Raw genomic sequence first — 20,724 nt, forward strand, 5'->3', positions numbered from 1 at the left:
CCCTTTATGACCCTTTTTGTCAGTAAATCATTGGACCAAGGGTCCGGTCTTCCCATTGCTGAAGAAAGACAACTTGGACTCTGAAAACGTACAAAAATCCGGGAGAAAATCGTTACTATTCAACTGCAGGAGTTTGTAGATAAGGAGTCCCTTTTGCACCCACTTTGAATCAGGGTTCCACCCAAAATTTGGGATGTAAACAGCTTTGGTGGCAGAGTGGGATGAACTGTTACGTATAGCAGACCAAGGGCGACTTTCCCTGCTGGTAATGCTAGACCTGTCAGCAGCGTTTGACACGCTGGACCATGTCATCCTCGTCAAACATCTAAGGGAAGTAGGGCAGGTCTCATCTAGGGCCGTTAGTTGGTTTGCCACTTTTTTTTCAGAGCATCGCCAACAGCCGAGGTTGGGAGGTATTCTATCAGACTCCATTGGGCAGGATTGTGGGGGCCCTCAGGTTTCCTCATTGGCACCTTTCTTATTTAATCTTTACTTGAGGCCATTGATGGATATACTGCAGAAGCATATAGTTGGTTTCCAGTCATATGCCGGTGATACGCAGGTGTTCATTAGATTGTACAATGTGGAGGAATCCTTTATGAGGATTACAGTCTGATTGGATGAAATCAGCAGCTGGATGTCGGCCAACTCTCTCTTGTTAAATTTTAATAAGACGGAAATTACCTTGTTCAGACCAAAAATCTCCTTAAAGAGGATAAATGTCCCCTGCCTCTGGTTTTGTTGGGTACCAAATAAAAGATCGCACCAAGTTTAAAAACCTTGACTGTATATGGCAGAACTATTTGGGCTGTGAAGGCCATATCAGAGCCAAGTAAGTACAGGCCTTTTTGTACTCCCTCATCTACTCAGGCAAGTTCTCTCCTTTGTTCCTCTGAATGAACAGGCGGTAGTGGTGGAAACATTGGTAATTCCGCAGCTAGACTATTGTAATAGTCTCTTCGCTGGCGTTCCTGCTAAATCTATCGACTTCAAAAGGCACAAAATGCCAGAGTCGGAATGGTGTTTGGAGTAATAAAATCCACACCCATTTCTGGATTACAGCGATCACTCCACTAGCCAGCGTTGGAGGACTCGATCAGGTTCAAGATCCTATGTCTGATATGCAAAAGTCTTAATAAGTTGCCTGTTTTGCTGTACCAGCCAACACAGGCACTGCGATCTTGGAACAAGTTACTTGTGGCTGTTCCTTCTTCGTCTTGTGTCTACAGAGGTGACCAGAGAATTTTGGATTTTTGGCCCCAAAGAATGGAACCGTCTTCCCTTGAAGATTAGGAAGTTGAAGTCCTTTTCTAAATTCCGCAAAGCAGTAAAAACCTATTTGTTTAAATAAGCATTGTAAGGGTTAGTTTTCCTGAATTGCTCCCTTTATAAATTGATGATTATTCAAACCTGGTACGTTTTTGCACCAGGCCAAAGTGTGCTCTAGTGCTACGCACCAGCACCAGGGCAGCCTTTGCCCTGGTGCTACCGTGCAATTCTGAATTTACACCGGTGCAAAGTTTCCGTAATCTGGCCCCTGGTGTTTTGTGATGGCCTCCTTGCCCACACCTTCTGCGAGGTGGCACGATCCTTGAACCCATGATTCCACACGGTCAGATTAGTCAGGGATTTCCGAGTACAGAGATAACGCCCCCCCCCCCCCACACACACACACACGTCGAGGCGGGTATAAAGAGGGCTCAGGGGGGAGAGGTGCACAGGGCGGCAGATATACGGGCAGAGAAGCAGCACACAGCCTGGTAAGGTCCTCCTCTTTCCCAGAAACGGAATATGTATTTCAACAATGCCTGGGGAGGGCACCCCGCTTTCCCCTGGGGGGTATTGCGTATACTTAAGACACAGATTCGAACCCTGGGGTCACTCAGCATTCATCCGTCAGAGATCGATACAATAATTACCATGAAATATTGGCTTATAACGCCTATAATTAGAGTGCTTTAAGTGTGAGGGATCCAGCAGGAAGCAATTTGTAAAACTGCGCTGCTGTTATGTTTACTAATATTGATAATAATTGCCTGTGGTACAGACTGACCACTACCCTGTAGCGAAAGCGATTGGCTCACCCTCAAACAGCCACCTTCCTTTGCGAAAGTCTCACCCTCAAAACAGCCACCTTCCTTTGCGATTGTCTCACCCTCAAACAGCCACCTTCCTTGCTAATGTCTCACCCTCAAACAGCCACCTTCCTTTGCGAAAGTCTCACCCTCAAAAGAGCCACCTTCCTTTGCGAATGTCTCACCCTCAAACAGGCACCTTCCTTGCGAATGTCTCACCCTCAAACAGCCACCTTCCATTTCCTTTTGACGCCATAAGATCTACAATTTTTTTCTTTTCACTCTTTTTATTATTATTATTTTTAATTACAAGTATTTACTGAACCTGCTTCTCACTCAGGGGCAGGAGATCAGTATAACCAAAAAAAGAACAGAAAACGTTTACCTCTAATTGCCGTTCTGTTGCCCCTTTCCACTGTTGCCCTCCACAGTATATACAGGTTTCTATGCCCGCCCCCTTTCCACTGTTGCTCTCCACAGTATATACAGGTTTCTATGCCGGCCTCCTTTCCACTGTTGCCCTCCACAGTATATACAGGTTTCTATGCCCGCCCCCTTTCCACTGTTGCTCTCCACAGTATATACAGGTTTCTATGCCCGCCTCCTTTCCACTGTTGCCCTCCACGGTATATACACACTTCTATGCCCGCCCCCTTTCCACTGTTGCCCTCCACGGTATATAGACACTTCTATGCCCGCCCCCTTTCCACTGTTGCCCTCCACGGTATATACACACTTCTATGCCCGACCCCTTTCCAAAGTTGCCCTCCACGGTATATACACGCTTCTGTGACCGCCCCCTTTCCACTGTTGCCCTCCACAGTGTATAAACGCATCTATTTCCGCCCCCTTTCCACTGTTGCCCTCCACGGTATATAGACACTTCTATGCCCGCCCCCTTTCCACTGTTGCCCTCCACGGTATATACACACTTCTATGCCCGACCCCTTTCCAAAGTTGCCCTCCGCGGTATATACACGCTTCTGTGACCGCCCCCTTTCCACTGTTGCCCTCCACAGTGTATACACGCATCTATTCCCGCCCCCTTTCCACTGTTGCCCCTCCACAGTATATACACTCTCCCATGTCCACCCTTTTGTTCCCTGTCAACGCCTTCTCTCCCCTTCACTGAACACATCTTCCCCCTTCACCATTTCTCCAAGTTTATCCTTCCACTTCAATACTTTCCACAGCTTCTTTTTCCACTGCGAGACTCTTTCCATTGTTTCTTTCTTCACTTCCAGACTCTTCCAACTGTTTCTCTCTCCATTCCCAGACTCTTTCCACTGTTTCTCTCTTCACTTCCAGGCTTTTTCCATGATTTCTATCTCCATTCCCAGACTCTTTCCACTGTTTCTCTCTCCATTCCCAGACTCTTTCCACTGTTTCTCTCTTCACTTCCAGACTCTTTGCACTATTTCTCTCTTCACTTCCAGACTCTTTGCACTGTTGCTCACTTCACTTGCAGGCTGTTTCCACTGTTTCTCTCTTCACGTCCAGATTCTTTCCACTATTTATCTCCCCACTCAAGTCTCTTTCCACTGTTTCTCTCTCCACTTCAAGACTCTCTCCTCTGTTTCTCTTTTCACGCCCGTTCGCTTTCCAAGGTTGCTTTCTTCCCTGCCCTACTATTTCCACCATTTCTCTCTCAATTTCAAGACACTTTCCACTATTTCTCTTTGAACTCCAAGACCCTTTGGACGTTTTCTCTCTTCACTGTCTCCCCTGACACTACGCCAGTTTTTCGCTGCATTGTTTTTCTTTCCCCTAGCTTAGTGTTTTATTTGATTTATTTCTCCTTCTTTGAAATAATACAGGGCGCCTCCCTTCACCTGCCATTTTAGTTAGTCTTCTACCGTCTTGTGTGCCTGCTTCTCCCCGCTTTGCCATTCTCTTCACTAACCCTAAACCTGCTCAACCCCCATCCTTCATTTTCATGTCCCCTTTGGCCATTTTAACCCTCGTTTTATAAAGTACACACTGCAGCCGCAGTCTTCATTTGTCTTTCTCGAAGTCGTCCAAAAGTAACTGCGTCATTCGCGAAAGCAGATTCGTCACCCTGAGGGAACGCCTCCGCAGTTTACTCTCCCGCCCAAATGGCCTTCCCCATTTCTCCCACACTCTACAGGGCCCCCACTTCTCTGGCCAAGCAAGTCTCTCCGCTTATTGAGTATGTCGGGTCCCCAAACCCCGAAGCTGCGCCACAACGTCAAGCATTGTAGTCTAGGCGCAGTTATTTAAAAATGATAAAAGCCGCAGCCCTATAGGAGAAGCCATCTCTTGCTTGGTGCATATAGATCCCCGGGCCAAGTGATATATACTATATACCCTGTATGATGTTATGCCGACTTACCAAAACAGCGGCCTCTTGTGGTCTCTCGGAGTATGAAAGGCACCGTGTGAATGCTTTGTGAAGAAACACCTGTGGAATTTAGAGGGAAACGGACCCACCCTTTCACTTAGGAAGAGACACCTGCTGCAGTCGCTGGAAGGGATGTCTTCTGCACGAGCATACACATTTAGGGCCCAATCAATGGATTTTGTTGCACGCTTCAAAGTGACCTTACACTGCCGACACAAACCCTGATTTATGGAACTGTGCAAAGTAATTTTTGCAGTGCAAAGTCAGTGCAAAGTGCATTTTGTATTGCAAAAATACACTTTGCACTGCAAAAATAAACTTTGCACAGTTCCATGAGTCAGGGTTTGTGTCGGCAGTGCAAAGTCACTTTGCAGCAGTTCAAAGTCACTTGGAACTGTGCAAAAAATTCCATGAATCGGGCCCTTAGGCTTTCACGATGTAGTAAAATTCCTCAATTTGGTAAAAAGCATGGAAAGTAGTGTAGGCGACTGAAGGGTAAAATGTAAATGTTCTTACATGTATTGATCTTAAAATTGGGATTCAATAATGCAATTTCTTCTAAGAGATTAGTTGTTAGCTGTCCTTTTGATGAATGCTTTAAAGTGTGAGGATTTTTAAACTGTGGCTTCATAATAACACGCATTGGCAAAGTCAACAGCTTGAGCTTTTGTGTAGGTATGATATAGGCATTTTATCACACACTAACACAATGGCACTAGCGGGCTATTAGGTGGCAAACGCTGGGAAACTGTTGCTTTTGCCCACACTTGTTTAAAAGAGGATTCCAATGCAAGGGACAGATGTGAAAAGAGACCTCAAATAGAATGCGAGAAAGCCAAGCCCTCGAACTACTTCAATACAATTTGGGAAAAATTGGCCCAAATCGGTAATTTTAAAGCACATCTGTGCTTGTGAATGGATTAAAAAGTAGTTCAACACAAAACTGACATGTAACATTTGTTAAGGCCTGAAACTTTAAAATAAATGATTTACTTCAAAGGGATGTGGAGGATGTGGGCAGGAGGAAGGAAAGGGGCAGGGGGCACGGGAGAGGGTAAGAGGAGCAGAAAACCAGGATACCCACACAAAAGAGGACCATGGTGCAGAGACCCACCGGGAAATCTGGGTAGGCCAGTCGACCCCCCGCTATATTGGGGTAGTGCCCACCCTACCTGGCTTCAGGTAGGAAGGAATTCCTTTCAGTGGCCTTCATGTTGGGTACACAAGCACTGAAACATAGATCACCTGCCACCAGATCCTGAGCAGGACTGGTGAAGGCCAAACCTTTCTGATCTTAAAGACGTAAGATCCTAACAGGGAAATGAAGGATTTGCAAAGCCACAGTGAAGTGAGTTTGACAGCACTTGCTTCCTGACCCCCCGATGCGTTCACCCAGGACTGAGGAACAAGCCCCCAAAATCCACGCCCCCCACACACCACTGCAATGGTTGCGCTCAGGGTCTTAACCGGTATGTGAGCACTGCCAGCTCACATGCCGAGTTGTAAGCCCTTGACAGGCATGCCCGTTCCATCATGCAGTCTGCTAATTGCGGGAGATGGGGCAAACCCTTCCATGGGCGCGCTTTCTGGGGTGCAGGTGGGCCGATGAAACGGGAGGATGGGGTGTGTTTGATCTTCACTGCAAGGAGTGCTCTTAAATCTAGCATTTTTTCAACAGCTTACTTCTTTAAGGTCTAATCTATGCCATGTCTGTCTACTTTCAATGTGATGGCATATTATGGCATACATTCAAAACATGCAGACCGGTGGCCTACAGGCTCGGCGCGCAGACATAAAGTCACATGACATGACACACACCAGAAACTTAATCTCTTGCCAAACAGAAGGGGTGATGAATGCCCCAGTCCGTGCTCTGCTAGTTTTACCACCCTGGCATAGATGGAAGTGTCAATTGACCCCTGCTTTGATTGCAACCTGTAACTTGAGTGCAGCACTGGCTTCCGCAGCAGCAGCACCATCTCCTCAGCCCATCTTGCCAGTGTTAAGACCCGCCCCCTTTCTCCAGCTCCCCATTTTTGTGAGGGAGTGGGGGGCAGGATGAGGCTTTACTTTTTGTGTGTTTCATTTCCATTTCTTCTAGGGTGCAAACCATGCACCACAGTGTATCAGAGCGCAAAACCACAATACAATCCATTCATTCACAACTTGAGTAACGCAAAATATATACAAATGTGCACAGTAAATTGCCAACACCACAACTTTACTCCAACTCAAAATGGAAAAAGCATAAGATATCTGCAATCGGAACAGAAAAAAGAGAACATGAACTGAATCCAAAAAAACGAACAAAAAACACCTGTGCTTCAAAACCATGTTTTCTAAAATGTCGACTATTGGAAGAGGCCCATAACTTGAGGACCAGGTGGGGGCATAGAGTTCCAGCAAGTGACAGCGGTCCCGGAGAAGCACTTCTTCAGGTAGGAAGAATGGAGAAACGTGGAGGGTGTGGAGGGAGGGGGGTCCTGACTGTGAAAACTCCTGATATCGCCTGTTTTGAACTTAAAAAGAGGGGGAAGGGCTATGAATATCCGAAGGGCCACACAATCCGGTTTAAACCGAGTTCTGGCACCTCAGGACAGCCAGTGTAAGTGCTGTAGGTTTGGGGGTGCAGGGGTGATCAACCTTCCCGGCCCTGACTACCAGTCTGGCCGCAGAGGCGCGAACACGAAAGAACCAAAGTCTGAACTAACCAAACAAAACTGGACCGAGCAAAGAAATGGCCTCTCGCATCCTGGTGTTGGGAGGAGGCAAACTTCAGTGGGAGTTGAAGCTCCATTTTGGAATTGTTTCTTTTTCGGATGAAAATGCCGGAGGCCTTTAGTTTCTGGATTGGAATCCCTTGTCCGGAGCTGCCTACATTTGGGGACCACCCTCTGTTTGAGAACACTTGCACCTGGGAGTGCACACTCCAGAAAAACCATTTCCCACTTCACGACAGTTTTTTTTTATTTAGGGTTCCTGCATGGGGGGGACTTGTGCAAATACCGCTGAAGATTCACTCGCGTTGTCTTATCCCCAGATGATTGGGCCGGGGGAACATTCATGACACCCCCAAAATACCCACTGAGCTTTATGTAAATCATTGAAACGGGGAGCGGTATGGGAATAGAGCTTGTGCTCATAATCTGCATTTTTTAGCGCCTTTGTCCACAGAATATGGTCTTATTTTTTTTCCGTTTATTTGTTTATAGTTTATAAAAACTTTTACAAAATACATAGAAAAAGATCATTTTTTTAATAAAATCAGCAATAACATAAGATTTACATTTTGTTACAGAAGAAAAACAATTGCATTCTTTCTTTGTGCCTTCTATTTCTTATTTACATTATTAGTCATATTCCTTTTTAATCTATTTTGCACACATTCCTTGAAAAAGATAATACTCTTAACCTCAAGGACATCGATTCACCATGTAACATCCTGGACCATAAAACATCTCTCAGTAACCAAAGCTTATAAACACATTTTCCAAAGTAACTTATTCTTGGTGTAATGAGTTCTGGACATGCATCATTTAATGAAATAATGTTTTTCTCTCTCCCGGCTCGTTACAGAATCTGCATAGTCCCATTTCCATATTTTTATGTGCCCTCAGGCATATCATTTCATTTGTAGATAAAACATTCTATCTGAATCTCATCAAATCAATTTTCATCTTCTTGCACGGAAATGTCTTTAAACATGATCCCAATTTCTGATGATAATATATGCACATACAGTCTGTATTTACAGATTGCAATTCCATTTTTTTCCCAATCCAATATCTTGAGTTTTCTCTTTGCCTTATTCGGGTTTGTTTTCATAATATCCATTACCTCTCCTACTTCCTCCAGAATACTTCACATTCACCCTTAGATTGTGTATATATCCACCCGTATCATTCTCTCTTAATTGCCTATAAAGTGTACCATCTCGAGAGTATTTGCATTTACTTATGAGGCATAGTTTTTTCCACTGAATAAGGCTCGTAATCGATTGCAGGCCAATCTCATACCTAGTGACTTCAATGGGTATCCATTTTGGCAAGAAATATAATATAGCTCTCTAGATCTTACTTTCAATGGCTCTATATTCATGTTCCATTGTATTAGGCCAGAATTCTAGCCCATACAATATAGTCGGTAATAATTTGCTTCTATAGAATTCCCTCCAAGGTTCTAATGAGAATTTCCCATATTTGCAATCTACTCTCTTCATCTGGTTTATCATTCCACTTACTTTCGAGTTCAGGTAGTTCACAAAAAAATTGTTTTTTATACTTTGCAACTATGGGATAATCTAGGAATTGGAAGTTGTCTTTAGTTATAAGTTGAATATTTTCCCAGTTCCTTACGTACTTTCTCTCTTTTTTTTGTCTTGTCCTGTCTTTGATATCTTAATTATTACAGTCTTTGAAGGGTTAATTTTTAACTCCATAGCTTACATGTAATTACCAAATGTTTTTATTAATCTTTGTAATCCCACCCGTGTGGTGTCAATAAGACTAAAATCATCGGAAAATCCCGCCCAATTTATTTTCATTTTTCCTATTTTGGGAGAGACCAGGGTATTTATGTCTAACTCCTTTCCAACCCCGAACACATACAACATGTATAATGTAGGTCCCAAAATGCAACCTTGTCTAATGCCTTTTTCAATAACGCACTGTTTTATTAACACACCTCTTATTGACAATCCTATTTCTGCTAACGAGGGAGCATCTGTTAGAAGTGGGTGTTGAGCAGCAGTCTTTCTTCCCTGAGCATCTGTATATCAAAGGAAATTCTACCGCTGATGCATGAAAGAGTGGTGTGAGTATTTTGTTTATGTCTATGGAACCTTGACCCTGTTTCGATTGTTCACAGGTTGCCAGAGGAGTGTTGGGAAGATGCGGTGCTCAGCTGTAGCCTTGACTGCCTTGCTGTTCCTCACAGGTAAAACCCCCGAACATCCTCCTTGATTCGCCTATTAGGGCGCATGCGTGGAGCAGGTGGAGGCGGCGATAGGGGGTTCACCTAGGTCTCTCATAGAAAAGATCAGCCATACTACTTAGAACACTTGCCATTTACTCTATTGCACTCAACACACTGAATTGTTTTTTACCACTTAAATCAAAGACGTTTCGATAAGGTAACCCATTGGAACTCAAGCCCCTGCTCTTCAGGGAATACACATTGGTCACTGCGGTTCCTAGGTATGTGCCAGACATGTAGTATGGAATATCCAGGCTGCAATAACCTGTAACCTCCCCTCCACTGACTTTGAACCCCAAATAGCTTGACTTTACTCTGTTGCTTCCTGGTTCGGTTTGGGACTATATACACTATTGTACTATATTGTTGACATCTGCCTCTCTTAGCCGCCTCAGATTGCAACCTGCCACTTGTAAGGTACACACACATCTCTACGGCGGGGGGGGGGGACCGCCCTACTCATTGATACATAACTGACCTCCCTGTATAGTGCAGTGGCTGCCCCAGAAGGTCCGTGCTGGTCATCTGGGATGATAGGGGCACTGGTGCCCAAAAGGCAGTCATGCCCTCCTGAAATCTGGGCCTTAGCTGCACCTGCCCACCATCCAGGGGCTGTTTCCTGCCTCAGACCCTAGGCTTACAGTGCAGCGGATTTTGGGGCTCTTTGGCACAGCGAGATGTGGGTGCTTTTGAAGCACTCCATAAAATAATACTCCAAAGCTGATGATGTGTGGGCAGCGAGGGGAAACCTTTGATTGGCTGTCGGGGACTGGTATTTTGGTGGGCCTTAGCCACATACTCAACTCCGTTTTTTTTGTTTCTTGGGCGTCACGGTCAGAAGCCTCTTAACACCCTTTTCCTCTCTCCCACAGGAACACAGGCTCGTTTCTTATGGCAGAACGAGGAGCCCCAGGGCCCCGCACAGAGGGCCCAAGCGTTGGTCCAGGCCTACGTGCAGCAGGGGCTGGAGCTCGGCAAGGAGGCCATCAGTCAGGTGGAATCGTCAGAGTATGGGAAGAAGCTTGAGTAAGTGCTCCTTCCGCTCTGGCCGCTGCAGCTTTGCGCGCGTAAGAAGGGCACGCGGATACTGCATACATACATACATACATACATGCATGCAGGTCAGGAGATGGTGTCTCTCCAGGTCGGTGCAGCAGGCCGTGGCCTCTGTGACTGGGCAAAGTAGTGCGGTGGCAGGCGATGGTGCAGCTCAGCGCACACCACCCCCCCCCACCCCCCCGGATACAATATACAAAACACAGGGATTCTATAGAACAGTGGCATACCTACTCAGTCTTTATAGAGCGCGTAGGCCCTTCCTGGGGGATTTATAGAGAGCACGTGCTTCCCCAGGAAAGATTTACAGTGAGCACGTGTCTCCTCTGAAGGTATCCATAGAGAGAACAAGCCTCCCCTACAGGGATTCATAGAGAGCACACAGATTCCCTGTAGGGATTTAAAGAGCAAAAGCCTATTTAGAGGGATTCATTGAAAGCGCAAGCTTTTCCCGAGGGCTTCATAGAGAGCACATGCATTGACTGAAGGGAATCATAGAGAGCAAAGGGCTTCCCTGAGGGATTGATAGAGAGCGCAGGCCTCCACTGAAGGGATTTATAGAGAGCCCATGCCTTCACTGAAGGGATTCATAGAGAACACAGGCCTCCACTGAAGGGATTCACAGAGCGCACAGGGTTTCCCAGAGGAATTCATAGAGAGCACATGCCTCCACTGAAGGGATTCATAGAGAACGCAGGCCTCCACTGAAGGGATTCATTGAGAGCACAGGCCTCCACTGAATGGATTCATAGAGCGCCCAGGGCTTCTCGGAGGGATTCATAGAGCGCACCGGGCTTCTCGGAGGGATTCATAAAGAGCGCCCAGGGCATCCCAGAGGGATTCATAGAGAGCACACAGATTCCCTGACGGGATTTAAAGAGCAAAGGCCTATATTGGGAGGTGGGGAGGAGGGAGTTACAAAGAGCACCGACCTCTGTTAGAGTTATTTATAGAAAGTGCAGGCCTTCCTTGAGGGCTTCATAGAGAGCACATGCCTTTACTGAAGGGATTCATAGAGAGGACAGGGCTTCCCTAGGGATTCATAGAGAGCATGTGCCTCCACTGAAGTGATTAATAGAGTGCACAGGGCTTCCCTGAAGAGATTCATAGAGAGCACAGGGCTTCCCTTAGGGATTCATAGAGAGCACATGCCTCCACTGAAGTGATTAATAGAGTGCAGAGGGCTTCTCTGAGGGCTTCATAGAGAGCACACGGATTCCCTGGAGGGATTTAAAGAGAGCACAGGCCTCCACTGAAGAGATTCATAGAGAGCACAGGGCTTCCCTTAGGGATTCATAGAGAGCACATGCCTCCACCGAAGTGATTAATAGAGTGCACAGGGCTTCCCTGAGGGGTTCATAGAGAGCACACAGATTCCCTGGAGGGATTTAAAGAGCAAAGGCCTATCTTAGAGGGATTCATAGAAAGCGTAGGCTTTCCCCGAGGGCTTCATAGAGAGCACATGCCTTGACTGAAGGGATTCATAGAGAGCATAGGGCTTCTCTGACGGATTGATAGAGAGTGCAGGCCTCCACTGAAGGGATTCATAGAGAGCGCAGGCCTCCAATAAAAGGATTCATAGAGAGCACAGGCCTCCACTCAAGGGATTCATAGAGAGTGCAGGCCTCCACTGAAGGGATTCATAGAGAGCGCAGGCCTCCACTGAAGGGATTCATAGAGAGCGCAGGCCTCCACTGAAGGGATTCATAGAGTGCACAGAGCTTCTCGGATGGATTCATAGAGAGCACATGCCTCCACTGAAGGGATTCATAGAGAGCACAGGCCTCCACTGAAGGGATTCATAGAGCGCACAGGGCTTCCCGTAGGTATTCATAGAGAACACAAGGCTTCCTCGAGGGATTCATTGAGAGCACAGGCCTCCACAGAAGAGTTTCATAGAGAGCACAGGGCTTCCCTGAGGGATTCATAGAGAGCACAGGCCTCCACTGAAGGGATTCATAGAGCGCACAGGGCTTCCCGTAGGGATTCATAGAGAACACAAGGCTTCCTCGAGGGATTCATTGAGAGCACAGGCCTCCACAGAAGAGTTTCATAGAGAGCACAGGGCTTCCCTGGAGGGATTCACAGAGAGCACAAGACTTACCTGGGGCTGTTTAAAGAGCAAAAGCTGATCCCTCAGTAGTTGCTGAGCTTCTGGATCCTTGCTGCTTTCTGGCCTTCCTAGTCCCCACTCCTTTCTGTACTTCCTGGTCCCCGTTGCTCTCGGGCATTCCTGGTCTCTGCAGCCCTCTGGCCTTCCTGATCCCTGCCGCCTCTGGCCTTCCTGGTCCCTTCTCCCCTCTGTGCTGCCTGGTCCGTTCTGCTCTCTGGCCTCCCTTGTCCCTTCTGCTCTCTGGCCTTACTGGTACCCGCTGCTCTCTGGGCTTCCTGGTCCCTTCTGCTCTCTGGCATTCCCTGCTGCCCACTGGCCTTCCTGTCCCTGGCCGCCTCTGCCCTGTGTGCCCACTGCCCTCTGATCTGCACATGTCCCACTGCTGCTTTCTGTGCTGCTCCGCCGCCCTCTGGCCTGTGCTATTCTGCTCCACTCTCACCTGCCTGTCTCTGCAGCCCTGTGTCCTGCTCTGCCCTCTTGCCTGCGCTCGTCTGCTGCTCTTTGACCTTCCTGGTCCCCTCTGGTCTCTGGGCTTCCTGGTCCCTTCTGCTCTCTGGCATTCCCTGGTCCCATCTGTGCTCTGGGATTCCTTGTCCCTTCTGCTCTCTGGCATTCCCTGCTGCCCTCTGGCCTTCCTGTCCCTGGCCGCCTCTGCCCTGTGTGCCCACTGCCCTCCGATCTGCACATGTCCCACTGCTGCTCTCTGTGCTGCTCTGCCGCCCTCTGGCCTGTGCTATTCTGCTCTACTCTCACCTGCCTGTCTCTGCAGCCCTGTGTCCTGCTCTGCCCTCTTGCCTGCGCTCGTCTGCTGCTCTTTGACCTTCCCGGTCCCCTCTGGTCTCTGGGCTTCCTGGCCCCTTCTGCTCTCTGGCATTCCCTGGTCCCATCTGTGCTCTGGGCTTCCTGGCCCCTTCTGCTCTCTGGCATTCCCTGGACCCATCTGTGCTCTGGGCTTCCTGGCCCCTTCTGCTCTCGGGCATTCCCTGGTCCCCTCTGCCCTCTGGACCTCCTGGTCCCTGCCACCTCTTACCTTCCTGGTTCCTTCTCTCTGGCCTTACTGGTACCCGCTGCTTGCTGGCCTCCCTGGTCCCTTCTGCTCTCTGTATTTCCTGGTCCCCTCTGGTCTATGGGCTTCCTGATCCCTTCTGCTCGCTGGCCTCCCTGGTCCCTTCTGCTCTCTGGCATTCCCTGGTCCCATCTGTGCTCTGGGCTTCCTTGTCCCTTCTGCTCTCTGGCCTTCCTGGTACCCGCTGCTCTCTGGGCTTCCTCGTCCATTCTGCTCTCTGGCCTTCCTGGTACCCGCTGCTCTCTGGGCTTCCTGGTCCCTTCTGCTCTCTGGCATTCCCTGCTGCCCTCTGGCCTTCCTGTCCCTGGCCGCCTCTGCCCTGTGTGCCCACTGCCCTCTGATCTGCACATGTCCCACTGCTGCTCTCTGTGCTGCTCCATCGCCCTCTGGCCTGCCCTATTCTGCTCCACTCTCGCCTGCCTGTCTCTGTAGCCCTGCGTCCTGCTCTGCCCTCTTGCCTGCCCTCGTCTGCTGCTCTCTGACCTTCCCGGTCCCCTCTGGTCTCTGTGCTTCCTGGTCCCTTCTGCTCTCTGGCATTCCCTGGTCCCCTCTGCCCTCTGGACCTCCTGGTCCCTGCCACCTCTTACCTTCCTGGTTCCTTCTCTCTGGCCTTACTGGTACCCGCTGCTTGCTGGCCTCCCTGGTCCCTTCTGCTCTCTGTATTTCCTGGTCCCCTCTGGTCTATGGGCTTCCTGATCCCTTCTGCTCGCTGGCCTCCCTGGTCCCTTCTGCTCTCTGGCATTCCCTGGTCCCCTCGGTGCTCTGGGCTTCCTGGTCCCTTCTGCTCTCTGACATTCCTTGCTGCCCTCTGGCCTTCCTGTCCCTGGCCGCCTCTGCCCTGTGTGCCCACTGCCCTCCGATCTGCACATGTCCCACTGCTGCTCTCTGTGCTGCTCCATCGCCCTCTGGCCTGTGCTATTCTGCTCCACTCTCGCCTGCCTGCCTCTGCAGCCCTCTGTCCTGCTCTGCCATCTTGCCTGCTGCGTCTGCTGCTGCTCTCTGACCTCCTAGTCGCTGCTGCCCCATGACCACTGCACCTCTCTTGTCTTCTCAGCATCAAGATCATGGATAAACTGAATACCTTACTCGCCAACGCTGGGCACATGCAGAAGCAGCTGGCGCCCTACATGGAGCAGGCCCGCGAGCAGGTCGCCAAGGAGTACTCCCGGGACCTGAGCGTTGTCAAGGACAAGATCCAGCCCATCGTGGAGCAGTTCCTCAAGCGCTTCGAGCAGGAAATGAAGGACTACCAGCAGAAGCTGGCGCCCCTGGGCGGCGAGCTGCGCCAGCAAGCCAGCCAGAACCTGGAGGCCTGGTCCAAGAAGCTGCTGCCCGTGGCGGAAGAGTTCCGTGATAAGATTCGCGCGGAGGTGGACAAGGCTCGCACCGCCATTGCGCCCTTGAGTGAAGAGATGCAGCAGCAAGCGGCCAAGAAGATGGAGGAGCTGCGAAGCAGGTTCGGGCCCAACGCCCAGGAGTACCGGGACCAGCTGAACACCCAGATTGAAATCTGGAGGAAGAAGTTTGGGCCCGCGCTCGAGGGGCTGAAGGAGCTCATCCCCCACGCCGAGGAAGTCAGGAGTAAGCTGAACAGCTTGTACGAAACGGCCAAAGCGCAAGTTGCCCCGGCCGCATGAAGAAGCTCTGTCGAGGCATCACCGGCCTGAGACTTTTCCTTGATGTGTGTCCTTGAACCACCCCTTGGTCTCCGCCTTGCCATTCACTTCCCTTGTCTGCAATACAACTCTGGGAGGTATCTGTACCATTATTAACCTCTGGCTGGTCCATAAAGCTAGTTATTGCCCTCCACCCTTAATAAATTGGCTCAGCCGGTGGGCGAGGGCACATAATGAATATTAAGGCACAACACTGCTATTGGTCACGTGTTCCTCTGTTCCCTTCACTTGTTTGAATGCTTTGGAAATCGTATGAGCTGAGCGCGCTGCCATGGTCCCTCTTGGTCTGTAGGTCCGGCCGTGGGTGGCTTCCAACCTCATCCTACCCTGGCAACTCCTCTCTTGTGCAAAGGTAATTGCAGAACTTGGAGCCAGCCAGTCTCCTTGGTCATTGAAAAGCTCCCCCGCCCCCCATCCTCCACTGTTGGTTCTCATACCCTTGGTCTTGCCATCGACGTGAAAACTGGTCGCTTAATTGACCCGGCCAGTCACCTGACCAGCTTTCCAAGCTCAGACTTTCACTCCACCAGCACATTTCTCTTGAATTGTTGAATAAAACACAAGGCAATACACGGTTTGAGATGTCTGTTTTTTTGAGCGCTTATCAAACCTTTGTGCCCCTGTCACTACCAGAAAGGGGTATTATGAGTGGCAGAACAGAAGGAGTGTGGGGTGGGGTTCAGAGGAAGTTTGGGGGGATTCAGTGTGTCCTGGAGCGAGAGCTGGGAATCAGAACTGGAATAGCCACGGCTGCTTCAGGTGATCACGAGGCGCATCAGCGGGGTTCCAGCTGTGCTCCAGAACTGAGGTGCATTGGCAGAGCTGTGTGGGCATCCCAGTGCGGTTACATTGGTACTGCAGGCCAGGATTGAAGCCCATTAGTGGGACTCAGTGTGTGGGCACCAGAGCTGCAATAACCGTATGTTCTGCAGATGAAGACTGAGGTACATTGGCAGAGCTGTGTGGGCATCCCAGTGCGGTTACATTGGTACTGCAGGCCAGGATTGAAGCCCATTAGCATTGCTCAATGTGTGGGCCACAGAGCGCAATACCCGTATGTTCTGCAGATGAGGACTGAGGTGCATTGGCAGAGCTGTGTGGGCATCCCAGTGCGGTTACATTGGTACTGAAGGTCAGGAATGAAGCCCATTAGTGGGGCTCAATGTGTGGGCCCCAGAGCTGCAATACCCGTATGTTCTGCAGAAGAGGACTGAGGGGCATTGACAGAGCTGTGTGGGCATCCCAGTGCGGTTACATTGGTACTGCATGCCAGGATTGAAGCACATTAGCAGGGCTCAATGTTCGAGCCCCAGAGCTGCAATACCTGTATGTTCTACAGATGAGGATTGGGGTGCATTGGCAGAGCTGTGTGGGTATCCCAGTGCGGTTACATTGGTACTGCAGGCCAGGATTGAAGCCCATCAGTGGGACTCAGTGTGTGGGCCCCAGAGCTGCAATACCAGCATGTTCTGCAGATGAGGATTGAGGTGCATTGGCAGAGCTCTGTGGGCCCACCAGTGCGGTTACATTGGTACTCCAGGCCAGGAATGAAGCCCATCAGTGGGACTCAATGTGTGGGCCCCAGAGCTGCAATACTCGTATGTTCTGCAGATGAGGACTGAGGTGCATTGGCAGAGCTGTGTGGGCATCCCAGTGCGGTTACATTGGTACTGCAGGCCACGATTGAAGCCCATTAGTGGGACTCAATGTGTGGGCCACAGAGCTGCAATACTCGTATGTTCTGCAGATGAGTACTGAGGTGCATTGGCAGAGCTGTATGGGCATCCCAGTGCGGTTACATTGGTACTGCAGGTCAGGATTGAAGCCCATTATTGGGGCTCAATGTGTGGGCCCCAGAGGAGCAATACCCGTATGTTCTGCAGAAGAGGACTGAGGTGCATTGGCAGAGCTGTGTGGGCATCCCAGTGCAGTTACATTGGTACTGCATGCCAGGATTGAAGCACATTAGCAGGGCTCAATGTTCGAGCCCCAGCTTTGCAATACTCGTATGTTCTGCAGATGAGGATTGAGGTGCATTGGTAGAGCTCCGTGGGCATCCCAGTGCGGTTAAATTGGTACTGCAGGTCAGGATTGAAGCTCATTAGTGGGACTCAATGTGTGGGCCCCATAGCTGCAATACTCGTATGTTCTGCAGAAGAAGACTGAGGTGCATTGGCAGAGCTGTGTGGCATCCCAGTGCGGTTACATTGGTACTGCAGGTCAGGATTGAAGCCCATTAGCAGGGCTCAATGTGTGGGCCCCAGAGCTGCAATACCCGTATGTTCTGCAGAAGAGGACTGAGGTGCATTGGCAGAGCTGTGTGGGCATCCCAGTGCGGTTACATTGGTACTGCAGGCCAGCATTGAAGCACATTAGCAGGGCTCAATGTGTGGGCCCCAGAGCTGCAATACCCGTATGTTCTGCAGAAGAGGACTGAGGTGCATTGGCAGAGCTGTTTGGGCATCCCAGTGCGGTTACATTGATACTGCAGGCCAGGACTGAAGCACATTAGCAGGGCTCAATGTTCGAGCCCCAGAGCTGCAACACCCGTATGTTCTGCAGATGAGGATTGAGGTGCATTGGTAGAGCTGTGTGGGCATCCCAGTGCGGTTACATTGGTACTGCAGGTCAGGATTGAAGCCTATTAGCAGTGCTCAATGTGTGGGCCACAGAGCGCAATACCCATATGTTCTGCAGAAGAGGACTGAGGTGCATTGGCAGATCTGTGTGGGCATCCCAGTGCGGTTACATTGGTACTGCAGGTCAGGATTAAGCCCATTAGCAGTGCTCAATGTGTGGGCCACGGAGAGCAATACCCGTATGTTCTGCAGAAGAGGACTGAGGTGCATTGGCAGAGCTGTGTGGGCATCCCAGTGCGGTTACATTGGTACTGAAGGTCATTATTGAAGCCCATTAGTGGGGCTCAATGTGTGGGCTCCAGAGCTGCAATACCCGTATGTTCTGCAGAAGAGGACTGAGGTGCATTGACAGAGCTGTGTGGGCATCCCAGTGCGGTTACATTGGTACTGCATGCCAGGATTGAAGCACATTAGCAGGGCTCAATGTTCGAGCCCAAGAGCTGCAATACTCGTATGTTCTGCAGATGAGGATTGTGGTGCATTAGTAGAGCTTCGTGGGCATCCCAGTGCGGTTACATTGGTACTGCAGGTTAGGATTGAAGCCCATTAGTGGGACGCCATGTGTGGGCCCCAGAGCTGCAATACTCGTATGTTCTCCAGATGAGGACTGAGGTGCAATGGCAGAGCTTTGTGGGCATCCCAGTGCGGTTACATTGGTACTGCAGGTCAGGATTGAAGCCCATTATTGGGGCTCAATGTGTGGGCCCCAGAGCTGCAATACCCGTATGTTCTGCAGAAGAGGACTGAGTTGCATTGGCAGAGCTGCGTGGGCATCCCAGTGCAGTTACATTGGTACTGCAGGCCAGGATTGAAGCACATTAGTAGGGCTCAATGTTCGAGCCCCAGAGCTGCAATACTCATATGTTCTGCAGATGAGGATTGAGGTGCATTGGTAGAGGTCTGTGGGCATCCCAGTGCGGTTACATTGGTACTGCAGGTCAGGATTGAAGCCCATTAGCAGGGTTCAATGTGTGAGCCCCAGAGCTGCAATACCTGTATGTTCTACAGATGAGGATTGGGGTGCATTGGCAGAGCTGTGTGGGCATCCCTGTGCGGTTACATTGGTACTGCAGGCCAGGATTGAAGCCCATTAGTGGGACTCAGTGTGTGGGCCCCAGAGCTGCAATACCCGCATGTTCTGCAGATGAGGACTGAGGTGCAATGGCAGAGCTCTGTGGGCACACCAGTGCGGTTACTTTGGTACTGCAGGCCAGGATTGAAGCCCATTATTGGGACTCAATGTGTGGGCCCCAGAGCTGCAATACTCGTATGTTCTGCAGATGAGGACTGAGGTGCAATGGCAGAGCTTTGTGGGCATCCCAGTGCGGTTACATTGGTACTGCAGGTCAGGATTGAAGCCCATTATTGGGGCTCAATGTGTGGGCCCCAGAGGAGCAATACCCGTATGTTCTGCAGAAGAGGACTGAGGTGCATTGGCAGAGCTGTGTGGGCATCCCAGTGCAGTTACATTGGTACTGCATGCCAGGATTGAAGCACATTAGCAGGGCTCAATGTTCGAGCCCCAGCTTTGCAATACTCGTATGTTCTGCAGATGAGGATTGAGGTGCATTGGTAGAGCTCCGTGGGCATCCCAGTGCGGTTAAATTGGTACTGCAGGTCAGGATTGAAGCTCATTAGTGGGACTCAATGTGTGGGCCCCATAGCTGCAATACTCGTATGTTCTGCAGAAGAAGACTGAGGTGCATTGGCAGAGCTGTGTGGCATCACAGTGCGGTTACATTGGTACTGCAGGTCAGGATTGAAGCCCATTAGCAGGGCTCAATGTGTGGGCCCCAGAGCTGCAATACCCGTATGTTCTGCAGAAGAGGACTGAGGTGCATTGGCAGAGCTGTGTGGGCATCCCAGTGCGGTTACATTGGTACTGCAGGCCAGCATTGAAGCACATTAGCAGGGCTCAATGTGTGGGCCCCAGAGCTGCAATACCCGTATGTTCTGCAGAAGAGGACTGAGGTGCATTGGCAGAGCTGTTTGGGCATCCCAGTGCGGTTACATTGATACTGCAGGCCAGGACTGAAGCACATTAGCAGGGCTCAATGTTCGAGCCCCAGAGCTGCAACACCCGTATGTTCTGCAGATGAGGATTGAGGTGCATTGGTAGAGCTGTGTGGGCATCCCAGTGCGGTTACATTGGTACTGCAGGTCAGGATTGAAGCCTATTAGCAGTGCTCAATGTGTGGGCCACAGAGCGCAATACCCATATGTTCTGCAGAAGAGGACTGAGGTGCATTGGCAGATCTGTGTGGGCATCCCAGTGCGGTTACATTGGTACTGCAGGTCAGGATTAAGCCCATTAGCAGTGCTCAATGTGTGGGCCACGGAGAGCAATACCCGTATGTTCTGCAGAAGAGGACTGAGGTGCATTGGCAGAGCTGTGTGGGCATCCCAGTGCGGTTACATTGGTACTGAAGGTCATTATTGAAGCCCATTAGTGGGGCTCAATGTGTGGGCTCCAGAGCTGCAATACCCGTATGTTCTGCAGAAGAGGACTGAGGTGCATTGACAGAGCTGTGTGGGCATCCCAGTGCGGTTACATTGGTACTGCATGCCAGGATTGAAGCACATTAGCAGGGCTCAATGTTCGAGCCCAAGAGCTGCAATACTCGTATGTTCTGCAGATGAGGATTGTGGTGCATTAGTAGAGCTTCGTGGGCATCCCAGTGCGGTTACATTGGTACTGCAGGTTAGGATTGAAGCCCATTAGTGGGACGCCATGTGTGGGCCCCAGAGCTGCAATACTCGTAT

General features: G+C 50.0%; 1 protein-coding gene across 1 annotated transcript; it reads left to right on the top strand.

Moving 5' to 3' along the window:
• The first annotated feature begins 1,732 nt into the window (after nucleotides 1–1,732).
• Nucleotides 1,733–15,899, top strand: LOC138489609 (apolipoprotein A-I-like). The gene is made up of 4 exons (XM_069617310.1): nucleotides 1,733–1,760; nucleotides 9,304–9,372; nucleotides 10,284–10,437; nucleotides 14,701–15,899. Exons 2-4 carry the CDS (start codon nucleotides 9,327–9,329, stop codon nucleotides 15,281–15,283), a joined length of 783 nt encoding a protein of 260 aa, XP_069473411.1. The 5' UTR covers nucleotides 1,733–1,760; nucleotides 9,304–9,326; the 3' UTR covers nucleotides 15,284–15,899.
• Nucleotides 15,900–20,724: the final 4,825 nt, after the last annotated feature.

This window comes from Ambystoma mexicanum, chromosome 9, assembly GCF_040938575.1.
Source record: "Ambystoma mexicanum isolate Mex_15411 chromosome 9, UKY_AmexF1_1, whole genome shotgun sequence".
NCBI lineage: Eukaryota > Metazoa > Chordata > Amphibia > Caudata > Ambystomatidae > Ambystoma > Ambystoma mexicanum.